General features: G+C 42.3%; 1 protein-coding gene across 1 annotated transcript in view; it reads right to left on the reverse strand.

Moving 5' to 3' along the window:
* Positions 1 to 26108, reverse strand: part of FREM1 (FRAS1 related extracellular matrix 1) — a 578635-nt gene that overhangs the window by 226639 nt on the left and 325888 nt on the right. Inside the window, exons 19-21 of the mRNA XM_085633804.1 lie at positions 19348 to 19544; positions 17513 to 17738; positions 1206 to 1350 (exon numbers count right to left, since the gene is read on the reverse strand). Coding sequence (XP_085489930.1) covers positions 1206 to 1350; positions 17513 to 17738; positions 19348 to 19544 — 568 coding nt within the window. The remainder of the gene's footprint in view (positions 1 to 1205; positions 1351 to 17512; positions 17739 to 19347; positions 19545 to 26108) is intronic.

Below are 26108 nucleotides of genomic sequence, written 5' to 3' on the forward strand. Positions count from 1 at the left end.
CTTAAACGGGGTGTCACTGGGTCCCATGGGCTGGTGAACTCACTCCCTCTACAATATTCATTATTTTGGGGTCTCATGTGTCCGGATGTTTGGCAGAAAACGGTCATAAATAGCACCCTAACGAAATGTTATGTCAGACGGCTGTGCAGTGAAAAAAGCAAAAAAAGAAATTTGGAAAATGGGGAACCACAGATAGAGGGAAATGGAAAGTGTAAGTGATATAAATAAACACAAAATAAAAAAGTAAAGAAGGGGAGAAGAAAGATGAGTAGATGCAAATGGGAAGTAAAGAAAGGAAAGGGTGACCGAAAGGAAGAAACCATGAAAGGGAAGAATGAAGGAATTGTGAAAGGTAGGATGAATAGGTGAAAGGAAGGCAGGGTGAATGAATTGATGGCAGGGTGAAAGGATGTACTAAATGTAAGGGTAAAATGATAAATGGAAGGGTTAAAAGGGAAGGGTTAAAATACGAATATAGGAAAGGTGAAAGCATGGACTGAAGAGTGAAAGGATCGATAAGTGGCAGTCTGAATGAATGGAAGAATGAACATGTGAAATGATGAGAAAAGAAGAGAAAGGATTGGTCGGTAGAAAGATGTATATATGCAGAGATATAGTGATACGTGCAAGAATGAATGTATATATGCAACAAAGAAAGAATAGAGGGGTTAAACAAAGTTTAATTGGATGTGTGAGGGGATGGACAGATGAAAGGAAGAGCGGGATGATGAATGAATCGATGGAAAGGTGAGAGGATGGAGAGATAAGATGGTTGAAAGGAGGAAGAAAGTGTGAATGAAACTCTTCTAAGGAGGGCCGGTTTCGCTGGCTTTGCAGGCTCAGTGTGACTACAAGTATGGCTCAAAGTGTTTTTAAAAAAAAATATTCTGGCTACTCCCTTGCTCGACAGGGCAGGAGAATTGCTGATTTATGCCTGTTCTTCCATCTCGCCAAACTCCCCCTAATAATGCACAATGGTAAAATCAGCCCCTGGGAATGGTAAGAGCTTGGGAAGAGTACAAATAGACCAGTGTTGAATTGTGGTGCGAGAAGACTGAAGTTCTAACTAAAATGAAATGTCATGGAATTAGAGAAATTAATGATGATCTGTGATATGGGTGAGATTTGGTTTGTGTTTTTATTTGGCTGTATTCTGTCACCTTTACTATCAATGTTCTCTTGTACCTCAGAGGCAAGTCTCTTACCTGACCAGCTCTGGCTTTTCGTCATTAACTGGAAGGATAGTCACTGAAATGGTTCGTTCAACTGTGTGCTTCCCATCAAAGAGCTGCACCGTGAACCTGTCCGCTAGGCTTTCGGAGTCATCGTGCATGTACATCACATTCATTCCTGAAACATTGAAAACAGTGCATGGGGTATTATGCAGTTCATTCATATTTCATCATTTATTGTCAATACCTTGGCAGAGGATAGCAGAGATTATCACGCATAGATATATTTAATTGTATATAGTAATTAGCAAACAGGCATTCAGTATATCAATGGAAATATATATCTGACACTGGTGGTTGCCAATTGGAGTTATGGTTCAGCCACACTTTCCATTGAAAGGCATTGTTTGAGTTGGCCACAACTGTGGTCCACATGGATGGATCCACACTAAATTTGACTCCTGCAGGAAATTTTGCAGATGGCTTCAGCAACACCCGCTGAATGGATTTACTCCAAACTGGGCCTGCTTGTAGAACTTCACTCAGAAAGCATATCTTTTATGGAATGGCTTAAATCCATTCAGTAGTTTTTGAGATATTAGTGTTCAAACAAGGTGCTGGGTGGGATTCAAACTTTTATATATCTCGGTTGTTTATAATCAGGCTATCCAAAACCATGATTTCTATTAATCATATTTCAATTTTATAGACATCTTAAAGTAAACAAATCCTCCTCTTCTGGTGTCTATTCCATACACAATCAATCTAACCAAAGAGTACTCAGAAGCCCCACTTCGACTAGAAGGCATACGCACAACAACTTTCTTCACCAGAGATGCATTTTTCCATTTTTAAGTGCCCTCTTTTGACTTGTACAGATCATCAGCGATATTTCAAAGCTAATGGACAGAATACGGAAATTCTGTAGAAATTAATAGACAACATATTCATCATCAGTCTTTCCTGGTCTACACATCTCACTCACCTCGAAACTATTCTCTGAACATTCTATCTGGTGGGCTTCACAGAGAATCCTTCAAAATATGTTGTGACCGCACCACAAGTAAGGAAACGTAAAGTTTCTTTCCTGCAAGAGTAGTTTTGCAGCTTGAAGAATTTTCTGGATTCACATGCTGAGCATTATTCCGCCATCTAGTGGTTAGTTTTGGGATTGTTGTATTTGTCCATGTTTCTCCTTTTTTTTTTTCTTAGTGGGCGTGGACATACCACCATTTGGTGTCCTCCTGTGACGTTGACGTGCTTCTTCCAGAAGCTCCCACCTTTGGTCGCCAGCTTCGGATTTAATATTATTTTTTCTTTCCTCCTTCCGGTCTCATTTTTCCTGGTGGAGGAGGGTGGGTTCACTAGTGAATTCAGAAAATTCTTCAAGCTGCAAAACTACATCGACAGGTAAGAAACTATACATTTTGCAGCTTGAATCTCTTCTGGATTCACATGCTGTGCATAGATTTTGTAGCGGTTTGTTAGTTTGATGGTGGCTGGGTGGAAGATGAGCATTGGTTTGTGAATAGATGTTGCAGGACTTTTTGTCCTAATTGTGCTTCTTTATTCATTTGGATGTCCACACAGTAGTGTTTCGTAAACGTGTGGCACTGAAGACCATGTTGCTGCCATGCAAATGTCTTGAATTTGAGTATTGGCTAGAAAGGCGAATTTTGCTCCATTCTTTATTGCTGAGTGAGCCTGTGGAGCTCTTTGTAATGTTTGTCCTGCTTGTTTGTGGCTCAATTGTATGGCTTGTGCAATCCATCTTGCAATTGTGTTTTTGGTTACTGGCCTTCCCAGAAAACTGTTTGCAAAAGATACAAAAAGTTGCTTTGTCTTCCTGTAATCTTTTGTCTTTTCAATGTAATACATGACTGCTCTTCTAGCGTCAAGAGTGTTCAATGCCCTTTATGCTTGTGTCTACGGATTCTGGAACTAAACTTGGTATTTGTATGGATTGGTTTATGTGGAATCGTGATACCACCTTTGGCATGAAGTGTGGATCTGTTCTCATGACAATTCTGTCATTATGTATTTGGAAATAGGGTTCCTGTAATGTTAGTGCCTGCAACTCACTAACTCTACATAGTGATGTTATTGCTACTAAAAAGCGTCTTCAGTGTGAGCATCTGTGGCGTCCCCTTGTGTAGTGGCTCAAATGGTGCTTTCATCATCTGAGCGAGTACTATATTTAGGTTCCATGTGGGTGCTGGCACTGTCTTTGGTGGGGCAATTCTTTTTGCCCCTTCTAGGAACCTTTCAACCACGTGAGAAGTGAAGAAGCTCTTCGTGTGTCCTCTTGTATATGCTACAATTGCTGCTAAGTGAACCTTCAGTGATGTATAGGTTAGTTTACTATGTAGTATATGTGTTAAGTACTCCAGAACTGTCTTTTTCTTTGTGATCTTTTGGGAAAGACCTTCTTTGAGGCACCATAGAGAGTATCTTTTCAATTTCGCCGTGTAACATTTCCTCGTGGTCGGCTTTCTCGCTTTTCTTAGGTCTGCCATTGCGCTTTCTGGTAGTTTTAGGTGCGCAAATTCTATGTCCTCAGAAGCCATGCAGTTACAAAGCAACGGGGTAATCCCAGACACTAGGACCTGGGTAATGTACAGTACAAGAAAAAATGGCCCCAGTGTATACAAACTTTAAAATGACATTTAGATATTAACAACACATGTTTAAGTCAATTACAGACGATAATGATCATGTTAAACATTTTATTTCATGCTGAACATTTGGTTTATTATGTTCAAAATCCTTACATGTACTGTACTCAGAAGCCATGCAGCGAGGTTCAGGGTTTCCGGATCTGGGTGAAGCACTCTTCCTTCTTGCATGGTTAGCAAGTCTTGTCTGTTTGGTAATTTGTGAATTGACCCTTGAGCTATATCCGTTATCTCTGAGAACCAGGTCTGTCTCGCCCATTGTGGGGCAATGAGAATCATTGTCATGTGGTTGATTTAGCATTTGTTGATTACTTTGTGTAGTAGTAGTATCGGAGGAAAAGCTTAAGCAAATATCTCGAACCAGTATATCCATAGTGCATTCCGTAGGGACTGTTTGCACGATTGTCTGGATGCAAAGCATTGGCATTTTGCATTGTAGGGTGTTGCAAAGAGGTCCAGTTCTGGACGGAGTTCCCCATCTTCTGAATATTTTGTTGAGTTCATACTTATTTATCTCCCACTCGAAGGGCGGTGAGGCTTGTCTGCTTAGCCTGTCCGTTTCCACATTGTCCTTCCCTGGTAGGTGGATTGCTATTAAGTCTATGTTCAATGGGATCGCCCACCTCCAGATTAGCTGAGCGAGAGTTGACAGTTTCAGCGAATGTGTCCCACCCTGTTTGTTGATCTAAAACATGGTAGTGATGTTGCCCGTTTTTATCAGAATTATTTTTCTGTGTAGCTGCGTTTGAAAAGCTTTTAAGGCTAGGAACACTGTTTTCAGTTCCAGAATGTTTATGTGCTGTTTTAGAGCTTCTTGCTATGTCCACAGTCCTGTCACTTTGAGAATGTTCATGTGAGCATCCCATCCCATCTGTGAGGCCTCTGTCGTTATGGTCACTGTTGGAGGTTGTTGGGTGAGAGACCTCCCTTGTGCTATGTTCTCCTTGCTCCACCATGCTATTTCTTGCTGTATTTTCTCGGTAACAACCACTACATCGTCCCAACTGCCTGTTGCCTGTGGCCATTGTGTTTGAAGCCATTATTGAAATGATCTCATGTGTAGCCGAATATTTTGGACTAAGTGAATGCATGATGCCATCATTCCCAGTAGTTTCCCTACTGTCCTCACTGTCAGAGCCTGCCCCTTGCTGTAAAGCTGTGTCTCTTTCTGTATGGCTATTGTACGTTTCTCATTTGGGAACACTTTCCCAAGCACTGTATTTATCCTTGGTCCTAAGAACAGTTTTTCTTGTTGTGACTCTGTAGAGGATTTTCCCAATGTATTTATTACTTGGTGTATGTGCATTTCACAAAGACTGTACGAGTTTGCCCTTACAAGCCAGTCGTCTAAGTACGGGTATACATGGATCCCCTGTCTTCTTAAGTGTGCGGCGACTGCTGCTAGGCACTTTGCGAACACCCTTGGCGCCAACTGTAGGCCGAATGCCAGCACTTTGAATTGGTAATGCGTGTTGTTTACCACAAATCTTAATAGTCTTTTGTCTTTGCTGTTCATGGGGATGTGTACGGGTATACATGGTTCCCCTATCTTCTTATTTGTGTGGCCACTGCTGCTAGGCACTTTGTGAACACCCTGGGCTCTGATTTTAGGCTGAATGCCAGCACTTTGAATTGGTAATGCATGTTGTTGACCACAAATCTTAATAGTCTTTTGTGTTTGCTGTTCATGGGAATGTGCAAATATGCATCCTTCAAGTCTAATGTCACCATGTAGTCTCCTTCTTGAGGTATTACCTCTTGCAGGGTGGTCATTTTGAACTTTAGCGTTTTTACAAATTTGTTGAGGAATCTGAGGTCTAATATAGGATGCATTGTTCCGTCTACTCAGGGCCGGCTTTAGTGCTGGAGGCGCCCTGTGCAACAATGTTTGTTGGCGCCCCCCCAATGACCACCTCCACCACGGATTCTCTCACTAGCACCCTTTAACAGTGACCAAATCACCATAACCACACTCTCTCAGATGCATTGAATTAGTTATATAGTGCCACTCATACCAGTGTAGGGTGTCCGAACACTTTGCATCACACACACATTACACAGAGACAATCAATCATACATGTGTAAATCAGTGTATAGGAAATGTTACATAAGCCAAAGGACCGAAAGTGTAGGAGTCACATGTCATCCATACTGGTAGGCAGTATAGTTTAAGAGTGCTTGGTGTGGAGAAGCACAAACGCAGAGTCGAAAAAGAAACAGCATAGGGCCACATGCATCAACGAGAAAACTGGTCGCAAACGGGCAGATTAGCAGAATCTGCCCCTTTGCGACCGGTATTTTTGCATTTGGGATGCATCATCCCAAATGCAAAAATCGCAATTTAAGGAATCTCTAAATAGCGATTCCTTAAATTGCGATTGCATTTAAGGAATCCCAAATTGAGATTCCTTAAATGCAATGCATTAAAGTTAAAAAATTTGCGATTTCGCTAATAGGGGAAGCAAATTACCATGAAGTTGAACTTCATGGTAATTTGCAAAAACTTTGAAAAATGTTTCATGTTGCGCACACACATGCCCTTAGAGCATGTGTGTGTGCAACATATGTGCACAGATCAATTTCAGGGGTGCAATAGGGTGTCATTTTGACACCCTTGCACCCTTGAAATTGCATGAGCAATTTGCGAGTACATACTGGTACTCGCAATTTGCTCATGCAATCTCCAATTCATTCCTATGGGCCTGGAGGCCCATAGGAATGAATGGGACGGCATTCCTTAAATGCGACTCGCAATTTGCGAGTCGCAATTAGGGAATTTGTAGGAATCACTATTTTTATAGCGATTCCTACATGCATAGGCTTTTGCAATTCCTTAATTGCGATTCCTTAAAAATCGCAATTAAGGAATCGCAAAAGTCTTTGTTGATGCATGTGCCAGTAAGTTAGGAATTTTCTTTAATAATAAGAATCGATTTCTAGCCAAATTAATCCTTTTTGAAACATTAATCAATGTTCTAATAATGTATACTTTGCAGTGTGTATGCAGTTCTAGGATGAAAGTTAATAGCTCACTATTCTATATTAGGACTTCAAGTTATAAATTGCAAGTAACAAAAGGATGTCTCTTTTGAAAGCAGTAACCTGCTGATCTGTTTACATCATATGCACTCTGTAATCTACTTGGTACACGTTCTTTGCAGCAGGCATATTAACCCTCTGCACTAACTTCACCTAAGTCAAAACCTCAACTTTACAAAACACTGATATCTCTCCAGGAAGATAATTAATCACACAAGTTTTCTTGACATTTATGTGAGGCCTGGTAAGTGCCGGCGGAAAGAAACGCAGCAGCAGGTGCTTCCAAAAGCTTAATAAACTTTCAAACACGGCGCCCCCAGGAAGCCAGTACCCGGTGCTGTGGCACCGGTCGCACCGCCCTAAAGCCGGCCCTGCGTCTATTTTTGGAATTAGGAAGTATGTAGAGTATATTCCCTTGTTTATCTCGTTGTATGGTACTTGGTCTATTGCTTCTTTCGCTTGTAGCTCTTGTACCTCTTGGAGTTGTCATGTCCTTTAGGATAGTCCTTTCGTGTATACCCCTATTACATACATTTGTCCCATCCATACAACAATAACGATTCTAAATAGCTGACCTTTTACCTAGTAGCTTGCTCCGGTCTCTTCGATACCAGGCTCTCGGGACTCTATCACAATCCCTGTACCTGACGTACATAAATATGTCCTCAGGCACGACACATTTATTCTGTATTAGGGTCACCACTTTTTTTCATCCTTGGCCAAAAATGCATGATCACACTTGTTTGGAAAAGTATCAATGATTGTTTTCAAAACATTTATGATTGTTTTCATAACACCCATGATTGTTTTTAAAACTTCTCGATTCTAGAAAAATCCCTGGAGTGAACACTTTAGTATAAAAGACCCTCACTCCCCCCTACAAATTAGAGGAGTATTCCTTCCAAGCTGGGCCAGAGGTCCTGTATGCTGAATCTTCAACATGCAGCGGTCTGACATCTCTTGTGGGGTGTCATCCTCGAAGCAGAGACAGGGTCCATCAGGGGAGGGGGCTGGTTCATCCCTGGAGATTCCTTGGCTATAGATACCTACACATATGCACATACATGCCACATGCACAGGTCTAGGATAGGTAAATTTTAGGAAAACTATTTTAGGTCACGCATTTTAGGAATATGCAAGTGCTACTGTTTTTATCTGAACTGCTCATGTTAATTTTTAGGAATGTATCTACAATTTACTATATGGATACTTGCCATATCGTTTATTTGCTTCTGTGTCCTGATTGTCGCATCACATATGTTTTACACAATATTGACGCTTGAGCAATACATACTTATTGAAAACGTCCTAATCACCATCTTGTGTATTTTCTGACAATAAGAGAGCACGAGTGACTCAGCGAAAAGTACTGTACTGTTTTCCACGATCCCTGAGGAATCAGGGTTGTCATGTTCAGTGGCTGCCGGAAACTACCTACACCACTGTAGAATACAGGGGGGTGGTAGTGGCACCGGCTGACATATCCTGTGGGGGTGTCCAGAGTCTGCTTGTTCACCAATTTCTCAGTTTAGGTCATCCAAAACGCGCAGGTCCTGGGGGACTCCTAGGAATTACACAATAGAGTAACAAATCCGTTTCTCCTTTGGAGTGTACTTTCCTTCTTGGTCTTTTGTTTGGAGGTGTTTTGACTAGTTCTATGCATTGCCCATGTCGTATTATGTTTAAGATCCATTTTTCTGAAGTGATTCTTTTCCATTCTGCGAGGAAGTCCTTCTGTCAGCCCCTTACTGGTGCAGAATGGTGTGTGAAATGTTGTTTCTGTTTTGTATTTTGGTCTTTGCGTGCACCCTGTGTGTAGTAGTTAGAGGGTGCATTGCTGCCTGAATGCAGTCACTTTGAGGTTGCGGCTGCTCCTCCCCTTTGTGGAGGCTTCTTCCCCGGAGGTGTCCTCGAAAGGATTGTTTTCCCTATTAGTATTGCCAAATTTGTTGCTGTCCCAGTTGATGGCTATTGTTTCCTCCTTGGAAACCTTGTTGGTATGCCTGATGCGAGGTAGAGGGGTGATGGTTACCTCTGCCTGCTGGTCTTCTTGCTGAGCCAGCGCCTCTACGTATTCTGCCTCTGAATTGTAGTACCCCCATAGATCTGGCTGTTTCATTGTCCCTTTTTAGTTGGTTAAGCGTGTCATCCACCGCGCTTCCAAAAAGCTGCTCCCCATTGAAAGGTGAGTTTAATATGTTGTTTTGCACCTCTGGTTTGAATCCTGAGATTTGTAACCATGAGTGTCTCCTTTCTGTGATGCCTATCATCATCTGTCTACTTGATGTCTCTGCAGCATGTAGGGCTGTTTTTAAGCACACATTTGCAATGTTTTCCCCTCTTCTACCAGGTGGCTTGCCCTTTTCTGATATTGCTCAGGTAGGTGTTTCAAAAGATCTCCTACCTCCTCCCAGTGCTGTTATGCATGTCTGTTTAGTAAGGCATTGGAATTAGCGATGTGCCACTGGTTCGCTGCGCTTCTTTCAACCTTTCTCCCCATAAGGTCCATTCTTTTGCTTTCTTTATCTGGTGGTGGACCCGTCGTGGTCGGCATATTAGCCCTTTTCCTGGCCGTGGCTGTTATGATGGAGTCAGCGGTAACTGATCTATTGATGTAAATTGGGTCCTTGGAGGAGTGTTTATACTTCTTCTCTTCCCTAGGTGTGACTGCCTTACACGTGGCAGACTCCTTAAATACCTCCTTTCCCTGGTCTAGCACATTTGGTAACATGGGAAGGAATTGGCTTCTTGACTGCGTAGGCATTAATGTCTCGAGTAGAAACACAATTGAGGCTTTTCTTCTTTGAGTTGCACCCAATTGGTCTCTGCTGCCTTCTTGATGACTTGATAATACATCCCAATGTCATCAGGAGGGGAAGGCCTCGAAGGATAGGTGTCGACCGCTTACTCAGGAGAGTCTGTGTCGAGGTCTTGCCACTGTTGGTCTGGAACCTCTGAGTTTCCGGACTCCAGATTGCTTTGCTCTTTTTCTTCCTCGAAAAAGAACTCTTCTTCTTGCTCCTCAAATGGTTTGGGCATCATCGGGGACTCTAGTTCCTTGGCGCCTGTCTCTTTTTTTGTCGAGATTTTCGGCAGTATCTTGAATTGGTTTAAGCTTTCAACAAATTCTTTCTTACGTTGTAAGATACTGGCCATTTTGGCTTCCAGTCGTTTCTTTTTCTTCTCCTTCTCCAAAGTGTGCGTTTCAGCGTCCAAACTTTCTGACCTTCTCTTTGCGCTCAACAGAGCCATTTTCGCTGCGTGCGTTTTAGCATCGAAACCTTTAGGCCTCTTTCTTGTCATTGACGACGCCTGCTGCATTGACGCGTGCATCGTGCCCTGATTTTCGCTTCTTTACCTCTCTTGTCTCTACACCAAAGCATCTTTTCCATGATCGGCTTTCAATGCCTTGGATTTTACCAGGGTCTTTGCCATTACAGAGTCCTTGTCTAAGGATCCTACGGAGTGTTTTTCATGGGATGCTACTGCAGTCGTCGAGTGCTTCGACACCAGTGCTCCCTCTGGGGCCCTTGAGTCTGTCTTTCGTGACTCGTGGGCTGTTTTTGAGACCGACAGTTCTCTTACCTCTCACGAAGTCTTCTTTTCGACCTCCATGACTTGGATGTCAATGTCTGTGTTGCCCTTTGGCCCTTCCACGACATTGTCCTCATCATCACTGGAGAGGCCCAGGTCTCTTAGTGATAGTGCTGTACTCTGGCCTTGCATGTTGTAGCTGGCTCTTCTCTGCCGCCCTTTACTCTCAACGCTGAACACGCGTTGCAGTCTTCACCTCGATGATCGACTGGTAAGCAGAGATTGCAGACCGGATGCTGGTCCTTCCGGGTGTACTTATGGTGGCAATTAAGGCAAAACGTGAAAGGTGTCTTGTCCATTACCAAGTACAGGGAGCCCCCTGTACACGCATTTCCTGTAAGGCATCGTCAAAGATTTATTTTCCCTTCTAGGCACCTTCCGGCACCTCGATTCAACATGTAGTACCTTGATTCGTCGTCTTTTGAAGTTTTCATCTCTTTTCCTGTTATATTGGTTGATTTTTCACTCCAAATTCCTGGAGCTCCTTCCGTAACGATCCAGACCCAAAGGCGGAAAAAAAGAATCTGAAGATGGCGTCCAAAGGTGGGAGCTTCCGGAGGAAGCACGTTGACGTCACAGGAGGACACCAAATGGTGGTATGTAGACACCCACTAAGAAAAAAAAAAAAGAGGACAAATACAACAATTCCGGAACCAACCACCAGATGGTGGAATAATGCACAGCATGTGAATCCAAAAAAGATTCACGGTGCAAAACACCAGAGTACACTATGGAAAATCGCACAATTCACCTGCCTAGCATGAAGAGTAAAGCACTTAAAAATGTGCCCACATTATATTTAAAAAATCCTCTTTAATTGAATGTTAAGGAATCAGTTTCACAATAGGAGTCTTTGGGGTGCAACCCTACAAAGGGCATTTCATACCCTATATGTTGCCTTGACGTCTGAGCCAATATTACTTTGCCCCAACATCTCCCTTCTTTTTAGGTCTCGGCTGGCGTGGGCTGCGCACATGCGCTGTCTCGCTGGCGAGATTTAATAATTTAGAAGAAATTCTGTAAAGGGCTTCAAGCCCCGCCCCTCTTTCCCATTGGCCGGCGTCACCGTTTATGCTAAACGGTGGCCAGCCATTGGGAAAGAGCACTTTGTGACGTAGACTTTTCCATTTTTCGGCCGGCCCACTTGGACGGGCTCGTCCGCTTTCCGGCTGAAGTAAAAGGTTTCTTATCTTTATGGGGCCATGTGTTTCAAGCACATGGTCCCATAAAGATAAGCTCCGGTGCGATCCTCTTTCATTTCTTTCGTTTTCGGGAGGGACGCGCTTGTTATTTCCATGTAAGTGTCATACATTTGAGCTCCGAGTATTTTCCAGCGTCGTGCCGCGCGCCTACAAATAGCACAAACTCTGCAAGCCAGGACAGCAGCGCTGAGAATGAAATGTTGCCGACTGAGGTGCTGTTCATAGCCCAAGCTGGCATATATGTGGCCATAAGGTGCAGTTATTCGCTAGCCAGAGTGCCTCTTAATTAAATGTATAAATATATCAACTCTGACAGAGAGGCACACTCATATCTCGGTTCGCGTGCATTCCCTGCTGGGTGCCTGTAATTAAGGCTCGGACCCCAGGGGTTCAAAGGCAGGGCAGGGACAGTGTTGTTCACCAAGAACGTGGGACCCATTACATTTTAGGTGCATTTAAACTGAACTTGGATGTGCAAAAAACAATCCTTACGCGAAGTGATGTTTCCACGCCTGATTCCCAGAATCATAAATGGTCGATTTTACACTTGTAAGGTGAACATATTCATGGGGAAATTCATCCCGTAGAGTGCAAATGCTGACTTCACAAGTTTAGGGTTAGGAGCAGGTTTGTGAGCGTTCTCAGTGGTTTCCTCAAGTTACACAACCCAGCGCAGCTCAGTGCACAGCTGTTCATAGATTGTGGTGCTTCAATAAACTGGGAAATAAATATACAGAGATTTTTGGCATTGTACTTGAAGTAACCACATGTGTTCTTTCCTTCTAAGTCCAATCTACATTTTACTGATTGAAGTTTCAGGGTTCGTGTTAAGTGATGCGCATTTCAACTATCTATGTCGTCAATGATTCATGATTTTTATTATCTGACCTTAACATACTTATACCCTACCAAGAATATGCGACCTATTTGCAGTTCATGACCATAGGTCCATGATATGATCCATAAAGTATAAGCAGGAATGCGGAGTGAACTGCAGTGTTCTTCTGAAGATGCTCGTGTGCAATAATATTATTTGCCAGGTCTTGCTTGTATTTTGAGTACTCGTTAAATATTTTTTAATAGCCTGCAGCAATGAAATAAAAGATTGCTTTCCGTGTACAAAGTATCTACAAGATAAATAATATGTGATAATTCAGGGTATTTTTGAGATGTCAAATACTCGCTCATGTATTTCAATGCAAGCACTCTCTGGCTATATACACGGGACTCAACCAAGGCGTCCTCGTGGTCGCTCTAGACTAGTGATATTCAGAGGACAGCCCAGGGGCCGCATGCAGCAATTCTTGACCTCTACATACGCCCCCCCTAGTGAACAGCAGCATGAGCTGCTGTCTTGTTGCTGAGCACTAATATTCAGAAAGAAATGTTAAATAAATAGGCAAGCATTTATTAACCTGCAAATAAATGCTTGCCGGTTTATTTAATATTTGTTTAGACCTCCTTACACAATCTCAGACCCACCCAGAACCCCTACTGCCACACTGCCGGCATTAGTGCGGCCCTCAATCACATGACAGACAGTACTTTGTGGCCCCAGGGCAGATATTTGTGAGTACCCATGCTCTAGACCCTAGAGCGGGGGTCCGGGGGCCAGTTCAGCAGCAGGGATGATGGACAGCAACGGTAGTAAGATCACGTCACACAATTAACTCTTTTTTAGGTCTCGCCTGACCCAGCGCATGCGCTGGTCTGGCGAGACAGTTTGTGAGGGCTCCAAAAAGTGCTACCAGGCCAGCCTAGAGCTATAGTGCATGTGCGCGGGCGCGCGCGCCGCGCTTGATCGCGATTACTTTCACTTTCGCGGCCGTACGGACGCTTTGATGTTTGATCGCGATCACTTTCGCGGCCGTGAGGCTTCAATAGATTGCAGCAGTTAAAACAAGCATTGGCATAGCCAATAGGTCTCGCTTTTGGGACCTTATAAGTGTTTAGTTATGCAACTGTTGCATGGTGCATGGCTAAACACTTTTAAGGTCCCAAAGGCGAGACCTATTGGCTTTGCCAATGCTTGTTCTACTAGTAATGATTTCAGTTAAACCAGGATATCTGGTGCTTTCCTAATACAGTGTCAAATTTAACATCTTTCCAACTGGAACTTTGTGAGATTAAACGGCTTCAAACATAATAAAACGTTGACTTTACAACGCGATTTCCCTTAACTAACGTATTTTCATGATGCATTTTACACATTTTCTATTTTATCTCAAGTACGAAAGCAAGAAACGTGGAAAACGAATGTAGAACATTTTGAAAAAGGAATTTGTGAGACTGGACAGAAGCTCAAGGAAAGCACTTCAGTCAATTCATAAATCTCCAAGCCTCTTGCACAGCGTTACAATTGTGTTGGTATTCTTCAATTGATCGCTAATTTCAAAGTTAAGCCTAGGAAATGCAAAAGCTTAGACTTCTGTGTAGAGGAATTTAAAGCAAATTTCAATGCTCCTAACAAACTTGTTCTTAGCACACATACTTGTTATGTAAAGTAAGAATGTCAAAAAATTAAACGTACAGTTTAATGTGTTTTGCGGTAAAGTAGACATTTTATCACTATCGATTCCCTAACAAAATTGGAGTATCTGATTTTGTGTCTATATTAAATCGTCAACATTTCATCAATATTTTGCATCATCTCCTGTTCTAGTAAACTGAAGAAAGAGTTAATCTTATAACGCTCATGAGCTTGATGCTCAGACACACTGTGGGGAAGATATAACAAGCATTAAAAATGCAATAGGTCTCGCCTTTCATTAAGTTAGAGCCATTTGCTTTGCTATAAAATACCATTAGCAAAGCAAATGGCTTTAACTTAATCAAAGGCGAGACCTAGTGCATTTTCAATGCTTGTTCCATTATGAAATTAGGCGTCTGCAGTTGATTTTAGGGGCTGTTGCATCACAATTTCCAGATGGAGTACTTCAGATCCTTTTCATTAGCCGTAGGCTTTTCCCGCATGAATTATTCTACTCTACCCTTGAGAAGGACAGCTTGATCTCAATTGGGACACTGAATCATAACAGGATTATCTCTTGGAGCAGCACTTTACTGTTCAAATTGATCAAATCCCTTTGCAAGAGCTTGCCTTGCATAAGGACACCAACAAGTGTGTCCTGTGATGGTTCTTGCCTCTGCATCTATATACCTTTATGGTAATGCATAAGGCTTGCTCCTCTCCAGGAAATGGTCATTATCTTTCCTTTTTGGCGGCTGCTACCGGCATCAGCCCACATGGTTTGTGGAAGCATGTGTAAAGGTGGATGGAACTACCCTAATACCATAAACAGGTCACATAGAGAGCATGGACAGGATTTTTGAGTCACAGTCCACGTGACGTGGCACATTCATTTTCCACATAGCATTCCATCTGCAGGGGTCAGCACTCAGGAAATTTGCATTAGCACATTAAGATTTGTATGTTCTATTTTTTTTCACAGGAAAACATTTTTGAGGAGGGAAGTCCTTCCTCCACACGGCCTTAAAATTGATGTGTTCATGAAAACATCTTTGGAGTAATTTTTGTATAATGTTGGGGTGGAAAATACATTGAGAATGTAACTAAATGACCATAAGTTTTTAACTTTGTGGATTTTACCATAGCTTCTTAAGGTAAAGCCATGCCCCACCCCTACACACACACACCTCTCCACGTTCCTGCCTCTATCCAAATTTCACGTAGGTGTATAAATGTCTGCAAACACTGTGTTTTATTTATTTATTTATTTGGCTTATTTATAAAGTGCACTGTCACCTAACAGGTATCCTGGCGCTGTGGTACTCAGTGGCGGGAGAGAGAGGGGATACCCCACAAAATGACAGTTGCTCGGCCATATGGCACTAAATTAAAACAACCTGTAACACGCTCTAACTTTTTGGAAAAAGCCACGTTTTAATATAGCAGAGTCTAGGATATTGGCACTCACATGACTGTTTGCACACTTACGTGTGGCATAAATGAGCAAAAGAAATGTGGAATCAAGCACACCAATTCTGCAGATAGCAAACCGAATAGGTATTGTTGAGAGTGGATGGGCAGCTAAAATATGAAGAACCAAAGTGTAATACTAATGGAACCATTCTACAACTTCGAGGTACCTGAAAAGGGCAAAAGAAAGGAAATGTCATATGTAAAAGATGGGGCAACAGAAGAGTTTGTGAGTCTCCCCCTGTGAATTAACATTGCATGATAGAAATACATCTTTTTTTTTAACAAAAAAATGAAGGCTTTCTGGAGCTGTATGAGTTGTTGGTTGTCTGGAGCGTGGTGTGGTTAATATTCAGAACCCAATCCCTGAATCTTGGCAGCTTTTAGCTGATTGACCTATGCATACTCTCACAGAGATTTGAAACCATTGTGAAATAAAGAGCAGAACAAGAAGCTCACATTACCCATCGCAATTACAATATAATGTGAAAAGAATATTGGGGACAGTGTAAATGAATATATTATCTTGGAAGTGCTCCATTCGTCATTTTCACTGGGGAACGGCTTGTTCTGTTTTATTTAGAAAATAAATTGACTGAGATTCTCGTTTGGTATTTACTTTCAACTTCAGCCTCCAACTAGAAATTAAATCAAATGCTGCCTAAGGTTGTAAACTCAGGGCCTTTTGTATTTTCTTTTGAATAACATTACCCACTGTACAAGATAATGCCTACATTTCGATGGGTATTACCAGGTGTTGGGGTGTATACAGATTCAGGGATCTCCAAAATGCATCAGCCACCTCTGCGTTTTTGGAAAATGCCTGTCTTGAATCTGGTGTGAAAATTCTGATAAAGAAATGCAGGGACATGGGGGCATATTTACGAGCTCCTTTGAGTCGCTCTTGCACCACGCAACATGGTGCAAGAGCGACACATCTTAATAACGACATTTATGAAGCCACGCAAGGCCACCTTCCGTGGCCCTGAGTGGCTTCATAAAACTCGAGTAATGCAATGCAGCGCAAATCGCTGCGTTGCATTACTCTGCACCATGAAGGCATTTCCATGGGTGTTCCTAAGCAACATCAATGGATTGTGATGCATTCCCAGAATTAACAGAAGTGGCAGACCTGGGGATGCACCAAAAACATTTGCCTGCCCAGGAGAGGCGTAACGGGGAGAAATAGCTTTATTTCTCCTTGTTGTTTCATCTTTCTATCTGTGCTGCATTCTGCTGCACACATAGAAAGAGGAAAAAGCCTCAGGTTATTGTTTTTGTGTAGGAAGGTGTCCCTTTTCGCACAAAAACAGTCCTACATGCAACAGAGGCACCCTTGCACCATGATGCAAGGGTGCCTGCGTTGACGCTAGACAGCCAAAAGGGCACCAGCACAGGGGAAAAGGCGGTAATTTGCTGTATTGACTTAGCTACAGCGTATTCTTGCCCTTTCCCTATCAGGCAGTGCAGCGCAACACGGCGACTTTCTACACTGCGTATCTTGGCCATAATTATGGCCCTTGGTTTGAAATGTGCATGATATAGAGATAAAGTAACCCGGCTATACAAGTATATTGGAGTTCATAGATGAGTTCTGTGACAATAGAGAGGCGCAAGGCTAAAGATCTGATTATGAGAAGTCCCCATTCATAATTAATCTAATGATCTGCTTCTGTGCCAGCATTAATTCCTTTTGGCTAATACCACAACCAGGAAGAGAATGGATGGTACTGCTTAATACAGTGCATGTTTATGGGACAAGGAGTAGTATGCTACTCAGACTTCAGGGGCAAAAATGTGAATTTAAAATAAAATTCTAGACACTCATTAATTTGGCTTATCTTGTGCAAACTGTGTTAAGCATCAGCACGCTCAATGCTAAATACACACCATTTTTTAGATGGTCCATAGAGAAGTCATGCAACGGAAGACCATGCTTTTGATGGCTGCTGATTAGCCGTTTGTAGCGGGTGATGTCGTTGCCGTACACTCCATGCATGACAAGTCCGTGCTGTGGTGGCTCCGTTATTGTGAACATCAAAGGATTCCTAGGAACATCCAAGTCCACAGCATTTATTACCGCTGGATCAAGTTCTTTCATTTGTCCTTCCGGAACCTGGAAAGGAAGACCAGAAATACAGTCTTCAGTCTTGGGGGGGAATGGACTTCATGTGGCATTGTGGAAAATATACTATTGTTACCTTTCTTCTTTCAAAAATTCAGAATAAATTAAAACTTTATTTTGTTTGACAGAGTGGTTTTCTGAATAGTGTTGTGCGCTAACAATGCATGTTCTACTACATTTTTATAATGATAAAGTTGAAATATTGCAATGACTGTCATGTTTCATTTATTTAAATAATTAATCATTTAAAGTACTGCATATGAGTTAGTCGGAGCGCATTCAGACAGGGAAGCATGGGGGGAGTAGAAAGAGACACATTGCAGGAGAAGTCACTCAATAGATCGATTGAGACCATTGATAGGTGCCTGCCTACCTGTATGTCGATTAACAGTCTCAAAGCCTTAGGATACACAAACCAGAAAATCACTAATTTTATTAGGATCGTGAGGTGCCAGCCGTTTTAGGTATCTGAGCAGAAAGAGTGAATAACTGAGGATAGTTTGTAAACTATCACTCCACCCGTATCCTGGATGAAAACAACAAAAGGTACACCACGTTAAGTATTATCTAAAGAGAAAACGGCTAAATGCCACATACGGCCACAAGACAAAGGGGCATATCATCAAGGACCAGCGATAATTATCGCTAAGCGCACTTAGCGCTAGGATAATTATCGCCGGGTAACGTGGAATTTTATCGCTGATATAGCGTGCTATTAACAACGCTTATCTCAAAAGCGATAAAATTCCAAGCGCTAACTGCCAAATGTGAGATTATCGCTGGAAATCCAGCGATAATCTCACAAAGTTTGGCGATAGCTTCATGATAGGGCAAGGCATACTTATCCATGATATCCACCTTACATAGGATATCATGGCTAAGTCAGTCTTGAAGCAGGCGTAAGGAAAGTAGCGATAACAGAGGTTATAGCTACTTTGCTAGTCGCTCTGCAGGTTAGCGTGCCCATTGATAATTGGAGAAATGTCGCTTAGCAACATTTCTCCAGTTATGTCAGGGCAGGAACGCCCACTTTGCATCTCATCAGAGATGCAAAGCTGGGCATTCAGAAAACAGGCGCTAATGCAAGGTTTCACGCGATAGCGTGACCTTGCTGATTAGGCGATAAAATTATCGCCGCTTTTTCGTCCGAAAACGGATGCAAAAGCGGCGATAATTTGTTATCGCCTCATTGATGATATGCCCCAAACTTATTTGTTACTTCCAGGAAATGTGTTCAGAAGTGGAACACAAAGAAAGAATGAAGAAGGATGGGAAAATAGGAAAACAGTGAAAAAGAGAGAAAGTAGACATGACAACTAATTTAAAAAAGAAAAGACACATACACTGAAGGGCGGTGGAAGTAAGATGCATGGAAGATTAAACATCGGTCTGTAAAGTATTGGGTTGCAGAGTTCATGGTAGTTTAAAAATATTTATTGGCTGATAGGATAGTGTCTCTTTAAGGATTTCATTGTGGTTGAAGGAACTTCTGGGGCGTGGGGGCTAACTTCCATTTGATATAGATAATTTTAGAACTAAAAGATCGAACACAGAACAGGTAGAAAAAAACAAAACAGAAAATGTTGAATGGTTTCCTTACAGTGATATTTCTTGCCAGGAACTCTGGGACTTCATCATTTACTGGGTTGATAATGACATAAAATGGTAACTCCACTGAGCGATGAGCTCCATCACTGACGTAAATCAGGAACTGGTCGCTGGTTGGCTCAATGCGTATGTGTCTGGACTGCACATAGTTAATGTGCAAGGCCTTCATATCCTTCAACTGAAATGCAGCTAGTGAGAAAAAAATACATGAAATACATTAAAAAGTAACAATAGAAATACACCTTACCCAACAGAGACTCTCCAAGTTACATGCATGTCAATGCAGTGTAAAACTCAAATTGGGATGAGGAATGAAAGGTCATTTGCATTAACCAGTAAACATTCTGAGTTAAGCACAGGCTACATTATGTTATGAACATGGAACTTTGGAGAATTTGTGCAGTATAAGAATCGGTAGCATGATTTGCTGTAGAACTAGTGAAAACGAGTGTGGAGATGTGGTAAGAAAAGCCAGGACAGTGCCAGAAGAGGAGAAAAGATTGTCGGATTAGTTTATCTGATGAAGGGAGTGTAGAAGTCTACTTTCTTCCGAGTGTTGTTAGATGATGAAAAATGTGGAAAGCACCATATTTTGCATGAACTTTGCCAACCAATTCTTGTCTTTTCTATAAGAATTTCCATTATGAGAATAAATATAATAAAAAACACTACTCATAGACTATTAATGAGTAAGCGGCAGCTGGCTGTCGATATAGATAGACCTGGAAATATGAATAAGACAGATCTCTAAGCAATGTTCTTTTAGAATGTGAAATTCTCTCTCTCTTAAACAACCAGCTTCAACAATCATAACAATAAAAATATGTTTATTTTATTCTTGTATGTCTCAGTAGATACAGATAAGAACAAAGATTAATGCAAGTCTTCATCAATGATAGCCATACAACTGGCACAGTTAATCCACTCTAAAACAAATCACATTGGCTCTATGTTAACTCGGTTTGCATGCTTTTGTCAGTACTACTATAGTTTCTTTCATAAACCCATTTTTTTCAGTAATTTTGGGGTGCTAAATAAATTCAACCATATTATTAAATAAATCTTTGCATACTTAGCCATGCTAATGAATTGTCAAGGACTGGGTGCAGTGAAGATCTTTCTTGTGTCCTTTCGGATTTCCCAAAGATAGGGTGACCCCACCACAGTGTCATCCTGTGCTAAACATGCACTTAAAAAGTGTCAAGTGTCTCTTTGAGTTTTAGCAAAACACAAAATCTACCCTGAGACAGATTAGAGAAAGGGACCAACATAATCTGCCAGGCTGAAGAAAACAAATTGAAAAAAACAGCTACAGAAAAAAGATCAACAATTAAGGACAAAAAATATCTAAGGTGGGCAATCAACCTGATGGAAAATAGGGGATTTAGAGTATTAAGACATCTCATGCTCATCTCCAAGCTCCCTAATATATGAGTAGGAGATGACTTCAGAGGAAATAAGTCAAACACCATCTTGCTGAAGGCACTCTGAAAGCACAAACTCGGAAGACCAGCTTCTTTGTGAGGATTGAATATAACCCTAACCACCACCTCTGTCACTGAACATTTGGTCTTGTCCTTGTGTGATAGCTGCAAGAAAAGAGCTCAAATGTCTGATCCTCCATACCACTTTTCTCCCTTCTCCGAAGTCTCAGCCTTACATTCTGTACTGCACATAGTGTACCACCTTCCAATCTGCTGATGCAGAACCAGATGACCAGACTGCCACTGCTGTGGACCCAAAGTCTCTTTCTGGGGATTTCTCTCTGCAGATGTAACATGAAGGCTTTTAGCATTGTATAATACCCCAGAAATTGTGTTTAAGCTGCAGAATTCCACTTGGCAACATACATTTGCTACTAACACCACCACAATGCAGCAATCAATCCAGGCTGCAATGCACCACCTACTATAAACTTGCAGGATTTATTGCACCATTGAAATTTGGCTATATTGATAGCTAGAGCTGCGCCTACTAAGGCCCTGACATACTGCATCTTTGTAGTCCATCAGCACCGCAGAATGACAGTTAGTAGTGGCCTCTTGTAGTGCACCCTTGTATTTCTGCAAAGAAATCCTCAACACACCACCTATTCATGTCTTCTGGTTCTGAAACCATGCTGATTTAGAGATGAGGCAATAAATAGCAGATGGAAATATTGCTTAGTGAACCAGGCATGTCACTGATTCTCGTTTGTTAGCTTGTAGGACTGGGGACAGTGTATCCTTTGACACATGTCAAAGAAAGGAAATTGCTCATGTGCCTCAGAAATTAAATCTAGTGTGATCTTGTAATATCTCAATTACCTTTTTGACAGTGCCAAGCATGTTGTATCCAATGGTTGAACTGTAAAAAAGGCAGCAGTGGAACTAATGAGGGATTGTTGCATGAGGACAGAGAAGTGTGGATGGTGTGTGTGTAATGGCAGAACCCATGTTCTTCAGTCACGTCCTTCAACTCATGGGTAACAAATAGCACTGGTTGTAAAGCTCAAATTAACAGACTTCAGGGAAGTGGGAATCTGCACTGGAACAGTTCAGAGCAACAAGTGGTATCTGCCTAAACTAGATATTAAGAAAACTATGGTGTTGTCATCACTAATGTTTCTAAGCTACAAAAGATTACCTAGTGACAACATGGGGTAAGTACTGCACCCTGGAGATTCAGTAATGTTACCAGTAAGAACTCCAACTAGTGAGATCTGTGGTGTTTTTCTAATCCAGTAGTACTGCAGAACACTGGAGAGGCACTAAAGACTAAACTTGATATGGATTCAGGTATTATATGGGGAACACTATTGCCCCATGTAATATTGGATTAGCTGCAAACTCTTGCCCGACTTGGTTCAGGAATATGGAGATCTCAAACCGCATTTTGCTTGACACGACTAATTAACTTGAATATTGTTAATATCAACCTATGAACCAGGACTTTAATGAATGTTAAGACACAAATGCCCTGATGAAGTTCAAAAGTCTTTTTGAATGAAACGCGTTGACTGGATGTTCATTTGGTGGATTTTTTTGCACAGTACATGATAATTAAATAAAGAAATAATACATTTTAAACAAAACCAACATTTTGTGGACAGTTATATTTCTGGGTGCACCATTCCACTTCTTTCTGAATCTGGTTCTGCTTGGCAGCAGTATCACACAACGGCTGGTACTGGAAATGAAGTGCACCAGCCTTTAATTGGTTGGAACTGTGAGGAAGGTGCGGTTAACAGGTCCGCCGTTGGTGTTTGATTTTTCTGCATACTCCAGAACACTATCTATTAGCATCCGGGTGTAATGCACACTGAAATTTCAGCAGGTTGCAGGCTGCAAAACCCTACCAACTAATAATGTCGTGTGATACTGCATCTCCCTTCATTCACAGATAATTCTACAATCAAGTATTATTGTGCTAGGCAAAAGGGTACAAAATATGCACTACTGTGTGACTAAAGCTACATAAATAGTAGCGGAACTACTGAGGGGGCTGATAATGTGGCAGAGAAAGGTAGGGGGCTGTAATGGTAGAACTTTTGCTTTTGAGGCATGCCATCCCCATTAAAAATATTGTGAAATGAAATAAAATGAAATGAAATGAAAAAGAGATTTATAAAGGCAATTAAATTCCCGAAGGTGCCAAGTCGCTAGCTCAACCGGTAAGAAGTGCCGTAGGGTCTTAATTCAGAGTCAGAGACTAAACAGCCATGTTTTTAGCATTTTCCTGAAAGCCTGCAGGTGAGTTTCATCTTTTAACCTCTGTCAAAGAAAGTTCCAGAGTCTGGTTGTACCGACCAGAAAGCCTCTGCCACCCCTGGAGCTTTTCCTGAACCTAGGGATCACCAAATTACGGGACTCCGCTGAGCATAAATGGCGTGTCGGAATGTACCGCCGTAGTCCTGCTGTAAAGGAAAGAGCTTTAGACTGCCGTGAACTCAGGATCTATACTGGTTTAGTTCATCATCAGTAGAGTGCTCTGCACCTTTGGGCCAGAACTGAACAGTGAGTGGGGCCATTTGACGCACAGTTGAAAAAGGCTGGGAACATAACTAGAGTGTCGGTATGCGAGTGCAAATGCCTTTCCTTTGAAAAGAGCAATTGATACAGGTGTTCTTCTCCCGGAAGGGGCACTAAGCTGTCACATGGAGCACCAACATGTTAATCAAGTGATTATTGATGAGAATAAATATAGATGAAGTTTGTTCTAAATCGATTATATTAGCAATTTTAATCTATTCAGGGGGTTCATTGCAAGGGACAGGCAACACCCTTGAAATGCAATGGTATTTCCAATTTAAATCTGAGGGTTCCACTTAATACCTTTATTCGTTCCATGCCTAGGTCTCCAGGAATACCGAGTTCCCCGTGTTTCTCCCTTTTGATGGGGTCTAAGGAGAAGGCAAGTCAAAAGGATAAACAACCTTTACCACTGAGCTGATTAGAGAAATTACAAATAGACAAATAATGTAGGGACTAGACCACCTGACATGGTAGGGTTATCAGCGCCTTTACAAAGCTCAACACAAGAAGGAGCTCCACCAACAAAGTAACGCTGCTAAACCATTGAAATGAAAGTTCTTCTGAAGGGAATATTACAGCATGCAGTGAGCTCCTAAATAGGGGCCTGATTATGATGGCGGAGGGCCTGCCACCACCTCCCGGTCAGTGGCAGGCACTCCGCCACCGAACTGCTGTTCCCCCCCCCGCCATATTATGATGGCGGGGGAATCGTTAGTAATGCATGACGGTTGTAAAGACCGCCCGACACCGTTTTGACAGGCGGTCCCCCCCCCTGCCATATTATGATGGCGGGGGAATCGTTAGTAATGCATGACGGTTGTAAAGACCGCCCAACACCGTTTTGACAGGCGGTCCATTTCCTACCGCCTGTCGGCACAGAAACATAGCCCAACATTGCGGTGGTGCCTTGCAGGCACCACCTAGGGATTAGGATATCCCTTTCCTCTGTTAATTGTGCGGTGGACAAACTGCAGCAAAACAAATGGTAGAGACGGATTTGGGGGCCAGTAGAGGGCGCCCCTCAATCACAGGTGCAGGGACATGTACCCTGGGAGACACCTATGGTGCCCCCCCTACATATCCCTGTGCCATGTGGCAGGCACCGCAGGGTGCCTGCCATGTTGTGCAGGGATGTATCTGCACCCTCTATTTTGCATTGTGGCGGGGGCTGCAGAGCGCATCCCCGCCACAATGCAAAATATATGTAATGCGACCGCCATGGTGGGGGTCGCATCGTGATTAGGAGTGTGAGGAGGCCACCTAATAGGTGGCCAGTCCCAATTCCGTATTGATGGCGGACGGACTAAAGGCCATCCACCATCGTAATCAGGCCCTAAATTCCCAAACACATTGATATGCTCTTTTTCTAATGCTTCACGACTTAACCAATGGGTAGGGCCAGAATGATTATTCCACCATCATTTGATGAAAATACTCCTTCCTGGTGGGGCAACCAGGCATGTCGTTAGACTAGGAGGATGAATGCTGAATGCAGAATGATGTCTCCTCTACTCCAAACAGGATTTGCAACAACTGTCAGTCACCTCACAGCCTGTTCCACAGGCTTAATGACACAACCATCCAGTAGAAGACACAGCTCAATGTACTTTCAACAGATCCAGAAAAAGCAGGGTGGCACCAAGTGACACCACCTTCAGCTGCCCCTATTCAGTGCGGAACCTTCCTCTCCTGCAATGTGCAGAAGAAGGAGCCACAAAACCTGCAGTTGGCGACACTGAAACACCATGCCCATCAGTGTAGAGAGGGGTGGATCACAGAGCAGGCAATCCTATTATTTCTGCCTGATGCCTCTGCACACCCTAAATAAGCAGTAGAAGGCTTCACTATCCAAAGTGGCCACAACTGCTGGAGGTTTAGAAACATACAAAGTATTTTTGGTGAAGTGGATTCTGTGTCTTCTTATCATAGAAACCACATGGAAGGAAAAAACTCAACCCAATTTTAACATATAAATAATTTGTCTCTATGAGGAACCCCAACACTGTACAACATTAATGCTCTCTGCCTATAAAGGCTTTTATTCTAGGATCCCAAGAGATAACTAGTTGTGCAGAACTGCACAGTGCCAGCTTGGGAAAGCATGCACACAAATAGAGCTTCCTGCCCTTACCAGTGAGGATGGCAAGTGCCAAAAAGGGCAGGAATTTGTATCATGACATTCTTACATTGCTGACCATGATGCACTATGAATAAAGAAGACTATCGGCCCAATCACAACTGACCCTAAAAAATGGGAGTCATGTGCACAAGGATCACAAATGTAAGCAGTGCAATGTTTATTGCACCCAATAGTTACCACGCGCGATAAAGGTAAAATATTCCAGATTTTAAAGGGTGGAAAAGACTCAGAAAATACTGGGATATGCAGGTTTTGGTATGGAAGGCACCAACATGCACTTGGTATGCCCCAATCTTAGGGCAATACTCGATGCAGGTGATAATTATTGCACCAAATAACTTCTGAACACCTCGTTGTCGGATTTGATCAGATGCCATAATTATCTCATCCAACCCACAGCACTCATAATCAGACCCTATGTCAGGCCATCCAATGGATGAAGGAAGAACTGGAGACAGGTGAAAATAAGAAATGGTGGTAAGGTGGCAATGATGTGTAGCATTATCCAACCCCCTTTTGTGACTTTTTGGTAGACTACTCACATTGGCCAGATTCCCAAAATAAAGTCATACACTTCCAATGTGTCACCCTACATCTACA

The sequence above is a fragment of the Triturus cristatus genome, chromosome 2_1, assembly GCF_964204655.1.
Source record: "Triturus cristatus chromosome 2_1, aTriCri1.1, whole genome shotgun sequence".
In the NCBI taxonomy this organism is placed as follows: domain Eukaryota; kingdom Metazoa; phylum Chordata; class Amphibia; order Caudata; family Salamandridae; genus Triturus; species Triturus cristatus.